The 22,340-nt window shown below is 37.6% G+C and overlaps 1 protein-coding gene across 8 annotated transcripts in view; it reads right to left on the reverse strand.

The window, feature by feature from the left end:
- Positions 1-22,340, reverse strand: part of SLX4IP (SLX4 interacting protein) — an 84,081-nt gene that overhangs the window by 34,214 nt on the left and 27,527 nt on the right. For all 8 annotated transcript variants that reach the window (XR_015802808.1, XR_015802809.1, XM_014895051.2 and 5 more), the window contains 2 exons: positions 15,015-15,104; positions 11,852-11,975 (listed from right to left, as the gene is read on the reverse strand). Coding sequence is in view for 6 of the 8 variants with exons in the window: in XM_014895051.2 (XP_014750537.2) it covers positions 11,852-11,975; positions 15,015-15,104 (214 nt within the window). In the remaining 2 variants the exon portion in view is untranslated. The remainder of the gene's footprint in view (positions 1-11,851; positions 11,976-15,014; positions 15,105-22,340) is intronic.

A 22,340-nucleotide genomic window follows, 5' to 3' on the forward strand; every position in this document is an offset into this window, starting at 1 on the left:
TACATTGCTTTTTAGCACTTGTATTTCTCCACTTAAAACTATTCACCACAGAATCAAGTCCTGATTGTTTGTAAACAAAACAAAAAAAGGAACATTTCATTCTAAATCTACTGTTTATTGTGCAGCTTTCCTTCCCAAAAATGTCCAACTCCACACCATGTGCTACAGAGTTAGGCTGCCATTTCCAATTTAGTAGAGATTCAAATAAAATATTGACATTTAAGTTTAAAGTCAAGTCTAAGATAGGGACAGCAGATGCACAACATCACATATAAAAAGCTGCTGAGATTTCCAAAGCCTTTTCTGGAATCCACTTAATATTTTTTAAACAAGAAGCATCTTTGCCCAGTTCAAACTTTTATACAGCAAAGAATGGGCTTCAAAACAACTGAAACATGTCAGGATGGCAGCCATCCTTTCCATACAGTCTGTCTTCTGTCCAAATAAGTTGATTACTATAAGCAAGTACACAGGAAAATGTGTACTGATAAACATAACATCAAGCCCATAAGCTTTTTAAAAGCAAGTTTAATACCCAAGGAAAAGCATTCAAGGCATTAAGTTGATATACTTGAAGAATGGATACAAAAATACTTGACTGTAGTATTGAGTGAGTATTGCTGCAGCTGACCTTGCCAACTCTTGTACCTGCAAAAAAAAATCAGGGATGGAATTTGCCTCTGTCTTTTACCAGGGTGCCTTACAGTAGCTTAAACCAAATTGCTGACAAATTTACAGACAAAACCAGATTGCTGATTTCTTTTGCACCTTACTCTTTCACTGGTTTTTAGCATTACTGCTGCACTTCAATCTGCCAAATCTTCTGAACACAGGCCAGTTACCAACACAAATAGGTGAGAAATCCTTCCCACCAAAGACCTGGGAACAAGATTTAGTTCTTATCTGGGAACAGGGTCCCTGACTGGAAGAAAAACATTAACCTTTCAAGGAATGTGATCAAGAGAGGAAGGGATAGGCCTAGAAGATCCTCCCTGCTATCAGAATCTGGATAGCCTAGACACAGCCCACTGTCTAAACCATTCTGAGTATGAGCCACAAACTACAAAACTGGACTGAGCCATTTTGTAAAATCCTACAGTAGGGTTGTAGGGCTCTCCTCTAGCAGGAGAGGGGTGGAATTTACTGCAAAATCAGAACTATCCTGGCCAAACTGGATCCAGGATAAGGCATTTCTTAGGCTGGCTGTCAGTGCAGTTCTGGAAGAAAGAATGAAGAAAAGCACATCTGAGCCCATCTGGCTGCAAGATGATTAATGCCTCTGATGGAGGTCCTGGGAACACACCAGCTCTGAAGGAAAAAGACCATCTTCCCCTCACTAATACTTAAGGATGGAGAGGAAGGCTGATCCATTCCTGGAAAATCCATACCCATTCATAATGTATGAGCAATAACAGCCAGCAGCACCTGCCAAAGCATTCAAAAGCAGATAAATGTAGAGCAATAGATTTGATAGTCAGTGCACCTTTACCACAGACAACTTTGTTTTCTAACAGGACACAAGATTTCATTTCACCCTTTTGTTGATCTCAGATTCAATAACCACATTATAAATTGCACGTGACAAGCACGAACTGAAAGCTATTTAGGAATGCTCCCTGTTTTGAACATCAAAACTTTTTTCCAGAGAAAGCCACGTGTCGGGACTTCTTTAACCACTGGAATGAGCACAACAACCAAGAGAAAGGTTGAGAAAGGCATCTGTTGCTACCAGCCAAAAGACAGAGAGAACTGGCAAACAAACCCTGTGGTAAACACTGTCTGACAAGTCAGCAGCCCAGGAGAAGCTGAAGTATCTCTGAAGTGTCTGTGCTGCAATGGAGTTCAGTTAAACTGTCTGGTGCCACTTTTGCACATCAGGAAGAATACATCCCACAAATTGGCCAGACACAGCTCTACCCAAATGGACCAATCACTCACATCACTGAACTCCTCACAGTGATAAAAGGAAGGCAGATCCTGGCTCAAATGAGGCACGGACACTGTGATGGACTGGAGTGGTTTTGGTTTGCTAATTTGAAATTTTGCTGTTGTGAGACAGGATTAGGAGGAAGGCAAAATAGGCTCAACTTGAAATGGTACAAAGAGAAACTTAATTACTAGAAACTATAAGAAAAAAAAAAAGAATAAAACTACTTTTCCTTCCCCTACACCCTTCTTTTCTTTCACACTGAAAACATTCAGAAAATAACTCAGTCTCCCATCTTGAAAATAGCCTTTCACTAAATTACTTCGGAGAGGAGACTTTCCTTTTCAGTCTGTGGAGGTTTCTCCACAAGAAACAGTTTTCTCGTGGCCTTGATGTCACAGTGATCAGCAACCCGGGAGAATGGAGATGTGATCACTATGTAAAAATCTCTTCCTCGACTAACAGTTTTTCCATAACCATTCATGAGGACCACATCAACTTATGAGGCACACTTTAAGGATTATAACAGTTCAAACAAAAGTTCATTTCATCTTTGAAAAGAGAGGTTTTTCTTCTTCTTCCCTTGGGAGCAGCAGGGGTCTTCTCACTATTCAAACTTAAGGGATCACAGCAATTCCAGCATTTGTTTACTTGAACACCAATGCCTCTGCTCATATCTACAGTTAGAACATTAATTCCACCCCATAATTTCTTTATGTGATATAGGGAAACAAGAGTCTCTTCTCCATAGCATAAAAAAAGAAATTTCAGTCCATGGCTACAGGGACCCAGGTTTGACTAACAGCACACTAGGCAATGCATAAAACAGCACATGCTTCTTGCACAAAATATGTTCTTTCAGCCTGTCTCTGTGGTTTTTCCTTGAAGAAATCCATGAGCTGCAGGAAATTTTTTGATGCCATGAAGTACTTGAAATGGAGGATTTTGTATTTTAAGTGTGAGGAATCACTCAATCAAAATTGAAAAACTCAATCAAAATGTGGGAATGAGCCTCTTGGAATTTATCAGACATGACTGGTTCCCATTACTGTTCATTAGAACAGCAAAATCACTGGTGCCAGTATTATGATGCTGAAAGATTTTCAAATGAAGTCAATCAAACCTTTCACAGGTCTCCAGGCTCTATTTTTTTCCCTGCCAATAGGAAATAACTTCTGCAAAACTTTCACCCCCAAGAGGAAAGGGTTTGAACCCTAAATGTCCCACAGCTGCCAAGACTTTAATCTTCCACCAATAACAAGGTCTCTAGGCAAGGGTCACTACAAATGTCAGGAATATATTGTATAACAGGGCTACAACACCTCTGGGCTTGGTGAAAAAGCCCAACACTGCCACTGGAGACATGATGGGAGAGAATGAGAGGGAAAGAGCAACCAGGAACAGCTATATTCTGCAGAACTTTTTTAAAGTGGCTTAAACATGAAAACCTAGTTTCTTCAAAGATGATCTTCACATATAGCAAAAAATATTCTTTTATTTAATTTCTTTTTGAGGATTCCTGTTAGGATATTCCAGTGGAGCTAAGAGGCAGATGTTGATGGTCATAACTCCTTTTCTACCCTAACATCTAGAGGACACTTCAAAAGAACATGAGTTCTAGGAGACCTGTGTGGACTTGAACCTGCAGTTTCATGCTGTTGTCTGAATAAAGCAAGTAGTGCCAGAGGTTCACAGGTTGTTGTTTTTTCACACAAGAGACTCTTGTTAGATTTGCAACAACTCAGAATAGAAGCAAATTCTGGGGCATAGCAAATAGGTGGAAAGTACCACAATAGAGCCTTCTGTATTTTCTCTTTTTAAATGCTGGCAAACAGACCCTAATTAAGTCAGCTGCTGAAAGGCTCTATTTCCAAATAAGTCTCTGTGTCCTTCAGCTCTCACAAGTTCTGATGCAAAGAAGATACCACCAAAAAAGACCAAGAAAAACCATGATTGTGATCATCTGCCCACTGCCACCAGCTCAGCTCTGGCTCTGGTGCAGAGCTGGAGACTAAGTGCAAAATGGTTTGTATAAAACCACTCATTTTAGCTCACTCAAGAACATGGTGTTTGTTATAAGGGACCACCTGAATAGCACAGCTCAGCAGCCTCCATTTCTGACATCAGCTTAAGAAATGCCAAGTGCAAAATGAAAAGTACACAGAACATCCTCTTCCTCAAAACTAAATAGCAAATTTAAGGTCTTTTATGCAAAAGACCAAACTCCACAATCCTGTCTTTTGTCATGGCAAGAAAACAGCAGACAAAAGACAGGCATTGCCTACATTCTATGACCCATATATGTGAACATAAACCCCCCACCACCACCAAACTAAATATCTTAATTAAAGGAATAAGAGAAAGATATTCAGTAAAGAAATAAAAAACTGTCATCTTCTACTCACTCTAAATCAAGTTTTGGCATTTAAACATGGATTTGCACAGTGAATATGGAATGTTTCTCCCTGAATATGTGTAATTTACTGTGCATTAGAACATCTCTGATCTGTCTGAAGTTGATGGTACATCAAGTTCTAAGTCCACAACACAGTCAAGATTACACTGAACTTTCTTCCTCCCATTTTGAAGTAGAAGCCTTTATTATTTGCTACACTACTAAATTTTTATTTCATTATCTCTTTTTTTTTTTAAACCAAATTAAGGCACAGGCCCTGCAAAGCTTTGTTGGGTTAGTTTTGTTTGTGGTCTGCCACTGTGCCTTTGTAGTCCACAGAAATACTTTGTGTGTAATAACCACAACATACCTGGTACTCAGTGGTAAATCAAACACCCAGAATTGCTCTCACTAAACCATTAACATAGAGAAATGAGGCATAATTTTTTTCAGGAATTGGCCCTCCATCTCTATCTGGACAGATTCCCACAAAGACTTATAAAAATTTTCCAAATATGAATAAACCCACAAAAATGTTTGCAATTTTAAAAGCTGTAATTTCTACCTTGGTCATATGATAATGAAACTTAAGAACAAAGGAGAGTATTATTGTGTAATATAGTAGCATGGAAAGTTTAAAAGAAATTCCTATTCATATTTAACAGTGAAATTATACCCCCAATTACTTCCAGTTAAAATGAAAATAAAAAGGACTTCAATGCTCAATACATAGCTGCAACGATTTTTTTTTTCTTTAAAAAATCATGATGATTTTTCTTTTGCTGGTGATTATTTGCAGACTTTTACTGCGACTTTTAGGGAAGGCAAGGGTTAAAGATGTATAAAAGAGATTTTCTCACAGTTTAAAGAGAGCAAAACAACACATTTAGGAAGCCAGACAGCTAAAAGGTCAAAGCGTTACACTTCCAGGTCAAACTTCTGGTTGCAATTAAGTAAATTCCTCTGAACATTTCTAGGGAAATCACATTTTTTTTAGGTTTTATTTCAAATCCCTGTTCTTTCTTGCTTACATTTTAACCAAAACAATATTGCTTTCTTTAGAAACATGTAATAAAGAGCACTTTTTGGTTTTTAGGAACTCAACAGGTAATTTCAAAGTAAGAATCAATCCTTTTTTTTTTTTTTAATCTCATTTAATGAAGAGTTGAACTAAAGGTAAAAGAAGCTATTAAACCTATTCATTTTTAGAACCAAAACAAAAAAACCCAGACCTATCTGCCACCTCTTCCAGCTGTGCCCAGGGCTAAAACAGGTCCATGAGCTGGACACTGAGAATCCATCCTCTGCATTCCTGATTCCAAGGCACTGGAGAAGCTGTAAAACCTACAGAGAGGACACATGAAGAGCACCTCCAAGAGGAAAAGATGTTGCAAAGAAGATTAAGGCAGTCAAGTAAGGAATAGTGCTTAGGGACAGATTTTCAAATTTGCTTCATGTGCCCTCCAAAAATGCTGAATTCCCACTTGGAACAAGCATGCCAAGGGCTCTTTCCAAAGGAATGCTCCCTGGCCTAGATGAGAGTTACTTTGATATTCTCAGGTGAGTATCAAATCAGAAATTAAAGGTGGGGTTAATCTTGCCTAACTTGAAACACCTGCATCAAACTAGTACCCTAAACTTCATTTTTAACTGATAGAGATAAATTACTTATCAACTTGCAGCCAACTTTGAGAAACTGAAACACACCACACCACTTTGTAAAGACACATGATTAATGGATGCTGATTTTTTTTGCCTAACTATAGAAAGAAAACTCCAAAGATAAACTCTGAATTTGCATAAATATATGTGTCATTGCATAAACCGAAGTACTAACAGCAAAATCACTCTGCAGAAATATTTGGATGATAAAGAAAGACCTTTATAGCTCACACAGATACATAAGAAAGCAGCTGTTTGTGCATGTACTTTTTTTTTTGCACACACACACCTAGGAGTCATTTTCATACTATTTTTTCTTTTCATAAAATGAAAAAATCATATGGGAAGAAGAGACAAAAAAAATGGAGGTAAGATGGAAGTAAGAGAAAGCCATACAATACATTAAGGCAGGGAATATTTTAATGCTAGAGGTCAAGACTTTTCAAAACCAACACCAAATTCTCCCTTGAGACAAAAATACACCATATTAAACAACTGTCCTGTTATTTTTTTCAATCCAATACTATCTACATAAAACACTTGAATAAGGACATCTTCAAAGTACAACATTTCATTTGCAGCACAAGCCTTTATCATATCTATTATCCTCTGGCAAAGAGTTGCACAGTTCTCCTAACTACCACAGCATTTCCAGTCCCTTCATTTCATACACCCTTGTTCTCAAACTGGAAGAGAATGAGACAAGAAATGATTTCATAGATCTTGATTGTATTCCCCATAATTTATATACTTTGCAGGCACACTTAACTGTTCCTTGTACTGCATTTCATTTTAGATCATCTCTGTTACCCTTCTTGGCATTTTTCCCAATGCTATTGTATTACAATCCAAGGTAAGATAGAAAAAAAAAAATCACAGAAAAAGAAAACACCCAAAGAGCGTGTAAGTACAGACATTTCTTTTGTTCTTGTCAAATATCCATTACCCTGAAAAAAGAAGAAAATTACAAAAAAAGGAGTTCAGATATACAACCTTGATCTTCTAGAAGAAAAAATGCTTTGGCAAAAAAAAAAAAATGCCCTTATTCCCCATTATCTGGCCATAAAAAAATGGGGGGGGGAGTAATCTAAAACAAAACCAGGAAATATTAAGTACAAGATACTAATCAAAACATTTTTCATAAGTTATTGCATAAGTTACTGCATACTTCAGGGAGCTCTGTTGTCACAGACAGATGAATGTAAGTTTAAAGTTCACACAGATCTGCAGGACTTGGCCACAAATCATAAATGAGTCCATTGTAGGGAAGCTGCAATGTAATTCTTTTCAGAGACAGATATTACAATATGCAACTCCAAATATCAAAGTTCACTGGAAAGACTCCTCCTCAGACCCCTATGGCAGCTTATCCTCCCTCTAGTTGCACCCAAAGTGTTGCAGAGTTGCTGTTTAAGTAAGGCAAGTGAAAAGATTCTAGTTCAAATCAAACAGTTTCACAGCAGAGGAGCATGAGTTAACAGCTGGGAGGGTGGGAATAAATCAGTTTTGCTATTATAGGATTATAATGTGGGACATTCTCTACAAGCATTTCACACAATTTATGTCCTACAGTAACAGCAAACACTCCTAAAGCAAACTGGGGCAGTCTGAAAAGGGTGTTTCCCTTAAAAATATCATAACGTTCAAATGAAAGTGCAAGGCCAAAAGAGTTTGGAATATTTACCATCATGATTTATTGTATATTTTTTGTGCGCTTGCAGGAGCCAAAAAAATCGTTTCATAAGCAAGAGAAATGTATTTTCTTATGAAATTGCATCTTATGCGTTTTTCTTTATACTAAATAAGATATGAACTTTGACTCCAGGCCTTTGTAAGGCTGAACTACTCGTAACAGCTCTTGTACCTTTTCCAGTTTCTCATTTTAGTAAACTTGTCAGAAGTTAATGTCTCAGAATTTCAAGTCTAAGACTTCTACCTGGTAATAAAGTACAGCCACATTTGCAAAAAGCAACTGGGTGAAAAGAAGGACTCAGGAAACATGATCACAGTAAGCCCCATTTCATGAGAGAAGAAAGTTAAAAATATATTAAGAAAATACACAGAATCCCAGGGAAAGCAGATAAAATCAAGCTGGGAACTCACTGTGCCATGTGACAGCATGCTCTCTAATTATTTTCACTGTAGAAGAGACTGTACAATAAAAAGATCTGAAATCAGAACAAAAATGTCCCACCCTCAAGCCAACAAAAACAGCAAGGATGCTAGGGAAGGAATGAGATAGATCTGAAAATTACTTGTAGGAAAAACATAGTTCACTTTCTCCTCTCTCAAGAAGGGGAAGAAGGTCAGTTTACAATATACCTTCTTCCTTCCTTCCATTACTAACATTGACATTTCTACCAGCCATTTTTTTGTTTTAATTTCTCCTCATTGTTTCCTCTGTGGCCATGTAAACCTTACCTTCTTCCTTATTGTTTCAGTTCTTCCCTTTCCCATTTCTCCTGTATTTCATATGTCTACTCAGACCTCTGTAGTCTTCTCTTAATTCTCACTGCTCTTGATCAAAACCAGACACTTTCTGTGGAAGATGAAACTCCAAATACTGCAATCACAAGCCATACCTAACTGATGCTCTTCTAGCATGATTTTGGTCATGCAGACTGGATGCAGGCAAAATTCAACCTTTGGAAATCCACCTCATTTTAAATTAATCTTTAAAAAAATAAAATAAACCAAAGTCAAACACATTTGGACACTAATTAAACAGAGAAGCAGAGGGTTTATACCAAAGCCTGTGTCCAAAGACTAAATTAAAGCTTACTTTGGCAAATTGTTCATACTGGCCATTTGGGAAGGGTGTGGAAATTGTTCAGACAGAAGGAAGAATAGGAAGAACTTGCTTGTCTTGGCTACTTTCTCTCATTTTTCCATTCTTTCCTTCTTTCTTTCTTCTCCTGTGTGTAACACCCACAGATTTCCTAATGAGCTGGTATGCGACCCACCACACACTGCAGTGTGGGTGTAACTCAAATGAAAAAGAAATGTAAATTAACAAGTAACTTGCATAGATATTTACATTAAGTGCCACAAAAAAGAAAAGCAGTGTCAAATAATATTAATATTAAACACAATATAATGTTAATACTGAAAAGCAGCCGTGATAGGTGAAGATTTTTTCTTCAAGATAGGAATAGTAAGGAAGTAGTAGCTTGGTTTCTAGTTCTGAAATAAAACTTAATAGAACATGCCTTGACATTAAAGGTACTCTAAAATCTTATTAATACTGGTCTAGTAATTCTCTGTTCAAGTAATTTTGAACACATCCTGCAGTGTGTACAGCAAACTAGTTAAAACTGACTTGCCAAGATGCAGCTACAACCAGGGAGATGCTGACCTGGGACACTGGAAACAGTAGGTAAGCAGTTAACAATCCTGTGAAGGATCCCTCTGTAGATACACACCTCCTTACAAGAGCAGAGGGTTTACAGCAGTGAAACTCCACACAGACTTGGATAACTTGGAGCAAAAGAAACCACACAGAGCTTGAAGAACTCAAACTCTTCATAAGCTCCAAATGCAACCAGAGCTGCAGCTGAAGCCTTTTCCCAGCAGCACTTCTGTACCAGGCTCGTGCATTCCTTTGTGTGGTACAAAACACAGCCAGCCAAGCACTGGCCTGGAATGTGGCACTCCATTTGTGTGAAAAACACAAACCCTTCTCCCTGCAGCCTACAAACAGAACCTGTGATCCCAGAGAGAAGGGCAGAACACAAGAGGTAACTGGTAAAGCCTCCTGGCCCTGTGGTTCACCTCAAAGGGTCAGTCCTTAGAGGCAGAGCCTGGTTGCCCCAGTGAACACCCACCTATTTCTGTTATTTCCTTCCCAGGTAAGAACAGACTTGAATGGAACTTGAAGAAACTTGATTCTTGGACTTGAACAAAGCACTCCTTTCTTACAAATTACAGCCTTGAGCAAAGCAGGCTGAGAGAAAAAGAATGAGTTGGCTTTGGAAGTGAAGCTTAACATGAACGTTGGTTATCACAGCCTGTTTTCTTCCTTTAGTTCTTTATTGTTAATTAATGACGGTGAGATTAACTGCAGAAAACTGATGGAAAGTCATTCTGCCTCATCCAAAGTAAATATTCTTTAATCTAAAACTGTCACTGATATTACTGTTGACCTCCTCAAATGCATATCCCTAAGTTTTTAATTTTCAGGAAACAAGGGGAAGAGTCAAGCAGAAGATCAGTTCCCAACCCTAGGACAACACACCAGTATTTTTACTGAAAAGTTCATATGAAAGAAAATAGAAGACCCTAAATTCTCACAAACACCCTCAAATTAGTGTTGCATCTACCCATATACATAAAAACAGCTATTATGTCTGGCAGTCTTACCTTATAAAATCATAATTCTTTCAAAACCTACCTTTTAATGAGGCAGGAAACTTAAAAAAAAAGATAGAAAAACACCCCTTGATAAAAGAAAACACAGGAAAACCTCAACAAATCTTAACAATTCTGATCCCACCATCTGCAATGTCCACACACAATCAGAAAGGTATAGGGGTCTGAAATTTCATGTGCTTGACAAACAAAAATAATATTTTAAAGGGATAAAATGCAGTTAGAACTTGCAAGGAAGAAAAGGGTTTGGAAATCCTTTGGTGGCCTCAAGTACCTCTTGCTTATGTGGTATTGTGTTCTTGAGGGGTGGAAAAAGCCTATGTCATGCCAGAAGAACTTGGCTCCCGTATATGCCTAAAGTTTTGCAATAAGCCAACCATACAGTATATAACCTGTGTTTTCTCATTATTATTGACAACAGCATGTAAAGCTGTCAATGCATCAACCAGAATTCTATAGGAATATACCTTTCCAATACTGGAAAACATTTTTAGAGGCAAAGAACTTGCTTCCAACTGCAATTGTTCATATAATATATGTTGAATTCTAAAATTTATGAGTATAGTGATGATATAATGTAAGTATGGAATCATGTGCATTGCAAAAGTCATACTCCAGTAAAGATCTTTCAAAGTATTTAAAGAAATGTGACAAAGCATGGCCAGCACAGAGCTTTACTACTGCAGCCCTTCTTTTCTGTGACAAGTTTATAACATGCTCCAGGCTAGTAACAAACACCAGTAATTTTTTGCTTAAGAACTATTTAAAGGGAAATTTTTGGTATAATATAAGACCAACAGATAAGCCTATCTACTGTAAACCCCACCATTATGCTAACAACGAAATTGTATTAAACAAAAACAGCCATTCAGCCCCAAAGCTGACCTAACAGTAAGGCCCAAGCTACAGTGATCATGATCTTTAGTTCAAAACATGGATCTACTGAAATGGCACCACTGCCCTCAACACCTCACACACACAAAAAACGAGTCCCAAACAGGTGAAGGCTCTTAATCCTGTTCTCTTCTGCACTCCCAAGGTCGTGGGTGCTGCTGCCTGGCCTGCAGTAGCACTGGTGAAATGACAAATGTCATTTATCACATTACATCAACTTTTTAAGACTGAACAGATTGCCAAAAATAAAAGAAGATATTGTTTCTGTATTTAGAAATTCTAAACTAAATGTGTGTGTGGAAAGGAGACTTAATTAGCCAGCAAGATTTCAATCCATTTTGCAGGACCAACAGTTGTATAAGTTATTTTTTTTTTTAGTTCTAATGCTAGGCTCTCAGATTAAAAGTAGCAGCATTATGTTCGCTTTTAAGCAACACAGAAAAATTAAAATCCACTTAATTTTTTCACTTACATAGCTGAAGTAATTCCAGACCAAAACATCAACTATTTCAGGCCTTCCTGATGGCAAATTTCTCACAGAAAAAATAAGGAACAGTATTTTCCAGTACACTTTATTTCACACTAAGCTAAAAAATTTCTTTTACCAGTAAGAAACAAAGGCCCAGCTGATCCATGTTCCATGGGTTTCCACTGACCACGTTGTTTAGGTGCCTCCAAGTAATGTTTGACCCTTGAAGCAACAACTTCTTCTAGGAGCTTGCAGACCTCCTGAAAGAGAAACCACTAGCCTGGTTTGATCTGAATTTACAGAAATGCCTACAGGCACACAGCAGAAATCAATACAAAATTATCCCCTCTCCCATTAAAAGGAAAAACACTGAGAGGAGAAGCACATGGATTAGGAAATGAATGGGAACAAGGAAGGGAATCAAACCATTTTTCTACAGAACAAGAGAGGAAATACATTATGAAATTCTTACTTGGCAGATAAAATACATTATATTACAATACTAACTTTCTTTTTAAAATCAGGAATTAGTTTCATATGCATGCAAAGAAGGAAAAAAATACATGTTAAAAATATATCACAATGTTAGGTATTTAAGCAAAATTTTAGTAAAAATCCTCTCAGGAATTGTCAAACATGCTATTTCTCTGCAAGAATCCTTATAAACCACAACAGATACTTTGCTCCAATTCTGAGTAATTTCAGGGGTTGGGATGGGGGGGTGGGTAAGGCTGAGCAAATTAGGTCACAGCAACTTAATTGCTCTAATTAATTTAGATTTTTCTGCTCCTAAACATAACTGTTTGTATCTTTCATACTTTCTTCAACAAAGCACAATGAAACCACATACAACTCAGGAGGAACAAAACCTTCTGCCAAAATTACACAGAAAAAAAAATACTTGGACTAAAAACCAAAAATTAATCTCTTGAATACCAGAATAAGTTTTAAGCTTAATGCACGCACACTTATTTGAGACTTTTCCCTCAGTATTTGCATTTTCTTTTGTTCATAACTACGTGCTCACAGCAATGATACTTTGTGGCACACAAAAATATAATTTTACCTCTATAATGTGTTAGGGTAATAGATAAAATTATATAAGTAGTATCTAAACTATCTTGCCTTGAAATTTCCTTTTGATTAATGTAGAAAATACTCAGAGCAATGCATTAAAAATGTGTTGTTCTAAATGAAAGGGCATATACATTAGTCAATCACAACCAGTATTTTCTCTTTACAGTAAGAAATACATTTTCCTTTCTGCTTATAGAGCACAATTATAAGTTACTGTATTTGCTCATTCTTCTGTTTAACTCATTAAAGTGCTCCCATTACACATTCCTTCATGGGCCTGTGTTCAGGTTAGAATGAAAAGGTCTTGAAAGCAGCAGAAACATGGTGTGTCTTTGGTTCCTTCTACAGCAATAAACATTACCATGCACTTCCTTCATTTACATGGAACATATTTTACTTGTTAGGCTTATGGAAATATTATTTAAATGGCTCTCTACAAAGAAACATACAGACCTCAGAGGGCAAAGATAAATCTTTGACTTTGCCATTCCAGGGGAAAAGGGGTATGAAAGAAAGGGCAGGGAAATTAGAAGGGCAGAAGGAGGGGAAAAACTGCAGCATCTCACAGCAATCCCAAAAATACTCCACATCCAACTGGTGCCAGCAGTGAGGCACAGTGGTCATTCCAGCACCCAGCTGTGTTTCCTTACAGCAGTCCCATGCTTTGGGCACTGGTGTAGCTCCATCCTGCCCTCCATGGCAGGTGCTCCAAAGAGGAGCCAACAGCCAAAAGGCCACTGGGACAGCATCATCAGGATCCTTGAGCTCAAGCCAATGACTTTCATCCAGGGTAAGCAGGGGATCAGCAGGAATTGTGTTTGTTACAGAGGCATCCACATTTCCCACAGACAGGAGGAGAGGGCTACACCACCACAAGTATTTTCCAGAGTTTGGAAACAACAAAAATGCAGAATACCACTCGCAATGAACATGTAAAAGCATAAAAGTCTGTTGGAATAATCTTTCTTTAGGACATTTTCTTCCCTCAGTTACACAAAGATTCTGCATAGGACTTTCAGGAAGTGAATTGCAAAGCTATTGGTCTCACACTTCTCAGTTGTTGAAAAGATGCAACCTTTGTACTTCTCTTGAAACATGCAGTCACAGAAATGCACTGACTGCTGTTCTGTCATGCCTCTTTATTAAATCAATCATGAGCTAATTTCCTGAAATTCATCTCTTTTGTTTTGGCAGGGTTACAAAAGACATTTTGAAAACACTTAAAACTCAGATAACCAGGAGAGTAAAACTGCTTATAAATACAAAAAGGTAATGAGCATTCATCTAGTCATAAAATAGAAATCTGAAAGATTTTCCCTATTTTCTTATTTCTCTGCTTAATAAAGCACAAATCAGATGAACCACACGCAGCTAAATATTCTGCTTTTGCTCCCTCAGGATATTAATGTACTGTTTCTTTTAATTTCATTTAAATGTATGACTGAGATGTCTGGGGACGCTGTGCAGTGACAAGTTAATGATGGCATTATTAGGGAAGCTATCTGCTGAAAATTACCGTAACGGAGACTTGCGGGAAAGTCCACAGGCATCCCAAACATGTCCTGCCTCCGTTTGCAACAGGGAGCTTCTCAAGTTCCCACACAGAGGGGAATCTCCTGCCAGCAACTCAGCACAAGATCCTGTGTAATTCCTCTACAATCTGATGAAAATTACAGGCAGAATTTTGCTGCTCAATGATGTACTGATTTTCCACAATTTCATCAGGATATGCACATGGCACAGTTAAAAATAATGGAAGTTTCTTTTAATAAGATGTGACAGTACTACTATGGTTTGTCATGCATAGTTATGTTTTCTTACACCCTCTAAATGCAGAATGAAGAGAAAAAAAATATTAGGAAGGTATTTCACCAGCAAAACGATACCTGCCACAATTTGCCTTATATCAATCAGGATAATTTACAAGCATTTATGAGAAACATATTTTTAAATTAAAAGATAAGTCAGAAGAACCCACACAGTATACATGCACGCATAAATGTGCACACACACAGAGTTTAAAAATTAAAAAGGAGATTTAAAGTGGTCATTAGTGACCCAGAAAACACATATGGTTGACTTAGGGGTCCCTTGGCAACCACTGATGGTTAGGTATAACTAACAATATTCTCCTAACACTGAAAAATCCTGAGCAGTTCAAGGCAATCCAACTTTTTCCCTGCAGCCATATGCTTTTGAAGTAGGATTGATATTTGTTGTACCTCTTTCTCATGATCTGAAAACCAGCTGGTGTCTTTACTGGAACCTTGAGGCAAAATATGAACATCCACCAAGACAGCAAAGTTCCCACACTGGAGAGAAAAAAAAAAAAAAAAAAAAAAGAAGAGAAAACATGTTGAACTGTAGCTGCTAGGAAGCACATGTTGAGCAGATGGGGAGATAAACAATCAGGTAAGCACATGCATCTGATTCAGAGTTACAGCAGGCAGAACGTTAAATTGTGGAAGTTTATGAAGTAGAGAATTACAAATTTATCATTGTTTGTGGGCTTAACAAGGAACAAGAGCACCAGACCTATCCTGGATAGCTCACTGAAATGTTTATATGACAAGCACAAGTGTGTGGAATTTTCTTCTGCTATCTAAATGTCACTTTCAAATCTGAGTTCAAGAAAATTTTAGAGTGTGAAAAATAAGCTATTCCTTCACCAAATTAATATCATTCTGTTTTCTGAAAATTCAGTACTGTATTAATTATCTAGTTGGTGTTTAAAATTTATTATGTACTTAAAAATTCATCATCTTAGAAGTATTTTCCTCTCTCCAAGCTACCTAATGTAAAGAACAGCAAGTCTGAAGGACTTGTCAGTGGATATTTGATAGTTACATCTGTCATCTGTACTTTGAATGGTTAAATAATAAGGCTTATGTATTACTAAAGACCATATACAGTTATTAGGGTGATATAGGCTACATCCCAAGACACATCAGCTATGTGTGAAATTCCTTGATGGGTTTTGATTGAGGACAGTGTGGCATACAATGGTTATTTTATTTCATTGTTACATCAATCGTTATAAGGAACTTACACAAGGAAGAGTGAATGGCATGAATACACTGCTGTCCTGCACAGAGGTATGAGGGTCCCTTTCTTCTACTGTAACCCACCAGCAAATCTCACTCAGACACCTTGAACTAAACAGTGTAGAAGGTAAAAGCCAATTTCATCATTCTGGCTTGGCTGCTTGTGGCACACTTGTGATGCAATGAAGTCGCTCCGTGAGAAGGCGGCACATGTGCGGTCACGGTGACTGCACATCCGGAATGTCCGATGGAACAGAAACAACATCCTGATCCCAGACAAACCTCACATGTGCATGGACCATCCAGAGTGACACCGGGCTCCTTTCAAGGGATGGTGCAGTGCTCACTTCCTGTTCTCACTCGCTCTCTCTGTATTTGCTCCTCACTGCCAAACATCTGTGAAGCCCAACCTCAGAATTCCAACCGCTTACAGAGTTAGTTCTAGAAATAATGTTATATGTGGTTTTGGACTCTGGCTTTACATCACCTACAGTCTTAGGGGTACACCTGGATCTCTTGTGCTTATGGTGTAGCACAAATACAGTTGTTGAGAGTACCCTTACCTATACCATTAACACTACGAGCAACAAGATTTAGCATCAATTTTATTAATCATAACAGCATATCTGGTAAATTTAAAACCTCTTAGTTTATAGAGCACTTGGATCTGTAAATCAACTGCAAACAGAAATTTCTAGATAATGATTCAAATATAATTAAAATGTAATTCATACCCAATATTGTATTGTAGTTAGAATGCAAAAGTTTGGCAAACGAGACAGGCATTGTGAAATCATTTTGAGAAACTTCTAAGTTACTTATAGGTATCAGTCACTGCAAGAGCAGAATGCTTTGATCTATTGTATCAAAAGGCTTCTCTTTCCTCCAGAGAACCAAGAATTGCCAGATGGCTGCAACAGCAAACCTTTCCAAGCTTTAAATGGATGACAAAATATCTCACAAAAATCTCTGGTGAATCATTAGTCAGCTCCAGCAAACTTTAAATTGACTACTGAACTTCAAAGTTAGCAGACTCTGCAGATTATAAAGTGAAAGCCAGTAAATTATTCATGGTTCAGCACTAATAACAACAAACAAGTAGTTGATACATCAAGAAAATTCAAACTATCAAGTGCTCCATGTTAACTGGCATCATTTCCTATTGACTACAAAACTTTATATATAGATAGAGATGCAAAGCATAGACCTGTTTTTCAAGGAGACAGAATGTTAGTAATTATTTTCTTCTGAATGGCACTGTTTGTCTCAGTTGCCAATCTTGAAACAACTGGAAAAAAAGAAAAGAATGGACCACATTCAAAACTACACAATGGAACAGTTAAAATTATCTTGAAAATTTTACAAACACACCAAACATTTGTAGCGCTTCAAAGAAAAAAAACAGATATAAATAGTGCATAAATCGCTGTAATAGTCACAGTTTCCCAATGGAAGACTTCCATCCCTCTGAGCTTTGGAGCACTCTTGTTTGTAGATAGCACACCTGGAAATATTTCAATAGCCACAAGCCAACAGTTTTGCCACACAATCTGAACGGTTTTGGGACAGGACACAGGGAAGCATAACTGGCACAGGCAAAGAGGAAAATGGGGAGTCAGGGAATACAAGCACCTTCCCAAGCCTCACTACCTCCTATTTTTCTTAAGTCCTGGACATGATATGAGTAACAGCTCCCATGCAGGCTCCCCTGCATTCCTGAGCTGCACAACACCTGCAGAGTTACACCTGTGCTTGTGCTTTATGTGCCTTCACAGGGTACAGCTCTGTGGATGATGTTTATAGTGAGCAGCTCAACACAACTTTGGCTGCTCCAGCAGCTAAGGACGAGTACAGACTAAATGCCAATACAAATAATTGCAGGGAACAGAGGCAAGTGGAGGAAAAATGTACACAGTTTATATTTGCAGATCTGATACTCTTATGAAAGTTTCTCTTTTAATTTTTATTCTGATGACATGCAATTCCATGAAAACACTAGTTTTTATTTTAGTGGAAATGAAGTGTTTCCAGTCAATGTGGTTGCAAGATGAAACTCGTGACTCCTGAGTACTGCAACTGAAAGGCAAACAAAAACAACTGGCAACTTTTAATTTCATACTTTCAACATCCATCTCAAAATTTGCACTGAAAATTGTTTTTTGAGGTGCAATTGTCAAAACTGAAACTTGAATGCCTGATTTGATGGGAAACACATTTGTCAAGAATCAATAGGAAAACATTTCACTCAAAAATTAAAGACAGAAGCAGATGCTCCAATTTGATATCCCTCATAATTCTAGATTTCAAAAACTTCATTTTTACAAGCTGTTTTTAACGCTCACATTCTTACTGTAACTGTCTAATGACATTCATTGTGTTACTAAACAAAGGACTTTAAATGATCTCAGAATGTTGTTAGTGTATTGTTGTACCTAATTCAGAACATCTTGTCAGAAATCAAATTGTTTATACAAATACATCAAACACTTCATAGACTCTGCAAATTGAAAATATAACCAGACATGTAACATAAACACAACAAAACCCAACACAAAGTGGTCATTCAGGCAAAGTCATCTGCTCATAACCTGCTGAAACCTTGAAAGAAGCACGTATTAGATGGTAAACTATTATTGCAAATCTCACAATGAGTAAATAAACCCAAGTAAACACTTTTTATTGCTATATTCATTTTTACAGTGGGCTCCTACATGGGTACTCTTGTTTCTTTAAACTGCATCACTCGAACACCATAAAACCAGTCCTTATAAACACTAAGTCCTTGAGATGGGTTTGTATCCAGTTCCAGCACTCCAAATGTGCTGTATCATTAAAGCAGACACAAGTGGAGAACCAGCCTCCCAAGACACATATTAGGGTTTCCCATTTCTGTGATTACGGATGTGGAATGGAGGGTCAGAATTAATTGAGGCTGAGTTGGAACAGAAACATCTCAAGAGTTTGGCTGAGTTTTGGGATGGGTGGGAAGGAGCCAAGCTGCAATCCTCACACACTCAAAAACTCCAAACTGCTCCATGATGAACACATAGGAACTGTTTATTTCTACTGTTCCCTCTTCCCTGAGCACTGTGCTACTCTGTTCTTACAGAGAGAATTTTATTCTAGTCCTATAGTTAAAAAAAAAAAAAAATAGACTTAAGCTCATGTGTGGTTTATTTTATTTTTTCCCACAAAATCTTTTGGCTGTGCTTTTGCATTCTGGAGACTGGTGATATGTCCTATCAATTTTGTCACAATGCCAGAAAGGGCTTCCAATGACATTTTTTGAGTGGTCAATGGGATCATGTGAAATATCTTGTCTTAAAATAAACAGGAAAATTTAAACATTTTCCATCCTCTCTAACTTCTTTCTGAAAATCAGTAAGTGTTCTGCACTGAGTCAAGCCGGTTCTAGTATCTACAGCATTGGGTATAATTATGACCAATTAATCATTGGTCCACACACTGTGCCAACTGCATTATGAAAAAATTTACATTTTCCAGGCTTATTAGAAGTTTATTCTCCACCTTTATCTTTCTGACCCCAAAGAAAATCGTGTTTTCCTATTGTTTATACTATTCGCACCAACAATTTACAATATTTTGACTTTTTCCTCTTAGACAGCAATAGCAAGAGGCAAAAATAATCCCTTAAGCAAGCGAGCATACAGTGCAAGAGATCTATTTGTCGTTATATAACATTAATTTAACTTTCATTTACAAGCATGTCTAGGAGCACAATGTTTTGAGGTAATGCACAGTTTCCCAAACCATAGGGACACTGTTCCAGTACTTAAATGCCTCAACCTGTATAAACACAGGAGTCAGGATAGGTATTTATGGCACCACCACTGCTGACGGCTGTCAAGGGATAAAGGAATTTTAGTGGCAGCTAATACTGTACATTTCTCATTCTTTCAAGTAGATAAAGTTACAATTTGATATGTGTATAACTTTTCTATGTATTTTTCTCAAGAATCTCCAGGATTTTTTTGTTGTTGTATTTTTGGGGAGATTGGGGGGGGTTGTTATCCTTCTAGGGAAAAAAAAGAACAACAAATCAGAGGGAGGAGAGGGGGCAAAATAATAATTTTTTTTTTCACCAGGCAGCAAAGTTGCACAGAAATATTTCTTCCCCGGTTGATGCTCAAAGCAAGGTGTTGCTCCAGCTCTTTATTTCAGGGAGTTTTAGGCACCACCAGGTCACCAGTGAATGGTTTTACTGTCATGAGATTAATCAGGAGCTCACCTAACAAGAGGAACTGGTGACTATAAAAAAACTCAACAGCTGATACAGAGACAGAGCAGAACAGATGAGAGAAGCCTCCAGAAGCAGCCAAAAGCAGAATCCCTCTAGAAAATCACGACACAACTCTTCAAACACTCTTTAAAATGCTCAAGAAATACGATGCAAATGTCAGAAGGGGAAAATGGTATATTGCACTTTTGACCTTTTTTCTAGATAAGAGCTGCTCGGTTCTGGAAATTGTACAAAGCTAGTCCTTTGTTATAAATTTATATCCTAAAGTTGTAGAAAAGTTTCAACAAATAAATCCTTCTTATTAAAGAAGGATTATAGCCATCAGCTAACATCACCTAGATCTTCTAAAATCCCTGCTTTCAAAGATCTATGGGGTCACTGCAACAGTAAAAAGGGAGCAGCAGATCAAGGGCAATGCTATGGGTCTAAATAGAAGAGCTATCCTCAAAGATAGCTGTACTAAATCATACACAGATTCAGCAGGAATTGGACAATCTAAAATGCAGTCAGACTTTCCAAAAGCAGGGAGGAAATTCTCCCTTTTATAACCTGCACACAAGTTATATCTAAGTAATCTTCCACAAGTGGTTGGCTTGCTTTTTTTAGAAGTATAGTTTATGTATGAGGAATTCCTGAAAGGAGGAGTGTTTAATTTTCTGGTGGTTTAGTGGAAGAGAAGAAGCAGTTATCTGAAAATTCAATCAATAAGCTATAGGCACATTAAGATCACATTGACAGCTTCTCATGCCAAGCAAAGAGGCGTAAGCAGAGAACAAGCCTTTAGAACAACTCCTTTGATAAATGTGGCCTGATAACTCATGAAACTAGGATGCAACATCAAGGCAGCATTTTAGACTCTTAAAAGATGCAGATGGACAGGATATTAAACTTAAGAAATGATGGGAAAAAGAAAACAAGAAATACTTGTGAATGATTCAACCCTTAGGAAAACATAAAAAAACATTAAGGAGTTTCAGATCTGATGGAGCTATGTATGATACTGGAGAGAATTTCAAATTAAGGACTAACACGCTGCTGTTAAAGCACATAATTGTGAGAGATCCACCCAAAACAACAGATTAAAATAAATTAATGAAGACAACTCCTTCAGAAAACCAAGTACCTGCCGAGGTAAAGGAGCTGCATGTTTTTAGCAACCTAAGAATGCTGCAGTGCAAACAGAGCCTTCAGTTCATCACCCACAGCCAGGCTAAGCAGTAATTACTTAATCTAAACATCTGAACAGGTCTTGGAGAACTGCTCTATCAGGTAGAATGTTGAAAAAAAGAGGCCTAAATTGCATGAGATTATTAAGCTTAATTTAGGTTGTCAATCTGTGCTGGTCTGATCCCAATTCCGTAGGAGGTTTTGTAGCCCACATATTGAAAAGAGTCATGTAGTTGGAGCTCAAACAATTGCAAAAAGCAAGTTTTTCCTTGGGGCTAAGTATCCAAGTAACAGTGCAATCTCACCATCGTTTTGAAAGGATATACACCATGTCCCTGCCTGTGTCAGGACTGATCCAGAAAAACAGAAATAGCAGCACAGTATTTGCTTAAGATAATAAAGATAATTTGAGATTCCAACAAGCTGCTTTCACCCTCTTGTTGTAAAGTATTATTCTAAAAATTATGGCATTTTTTAAATCATTGTGAGCAAGTGATGATGAAACACCCATGTCTGCAATAACCTGCTTTCATGCCACTTCAGGCTGGGGAAGGCGAGTGGCCATATTGACTGGGGAGGTGAAAATATTCACAATCTACCCAAATGCAATTAAATTCTTAATTGTAAATTTCTAGGGCTTAACCACACCAACACAGTGCCACAGGATAACATATTATTGTGTATCACCTGATCATTGGTAAGTGGGAGCAGATAAAGATGATTATCTTACCAAGCCCTTCCCCCGAGCTATCAATAATAGTAATGATAAAAATTTGGTATTAGGTAAATAATTAACGAGAAGAATTGCCTTGTACTCCAGTACTAAACTGGAGTTGAGGACATTCTTTGAGAATTTTCCACAAAGTCAGTGCTGGGACATTTTTTTCTTGCTCAGGTGTAAAGAAAAAGGAACTCATACACACCTTGTACAAAACACTCTGCATGGATGAATTATTCAGTTTGCAATTATCAGATCCTACAGCAAGAGGTATCAAAACAACTGCAATGACTACTAAAGCTTCCAGAACTCCTAAAGATTGCCAACTGTAATATGACAATATAATTTTCTGAAGAAA

The sequence above is a fragment of the Sturnus vulgaris genome, chromosome 3 (genome assembly GCF_052056855.1).
Source record: "Sturnus vulgaris isolate bStuVul1 chromosome 3, bStuVul1.hap1, whole genome shotgun sequence".
Taxonomy (NCBI): Eukaryota; Metazoa; Chordata; class Aves; order Passeriformes; family Sturnidae; genus Sturnus; species Sturnus vulgaris.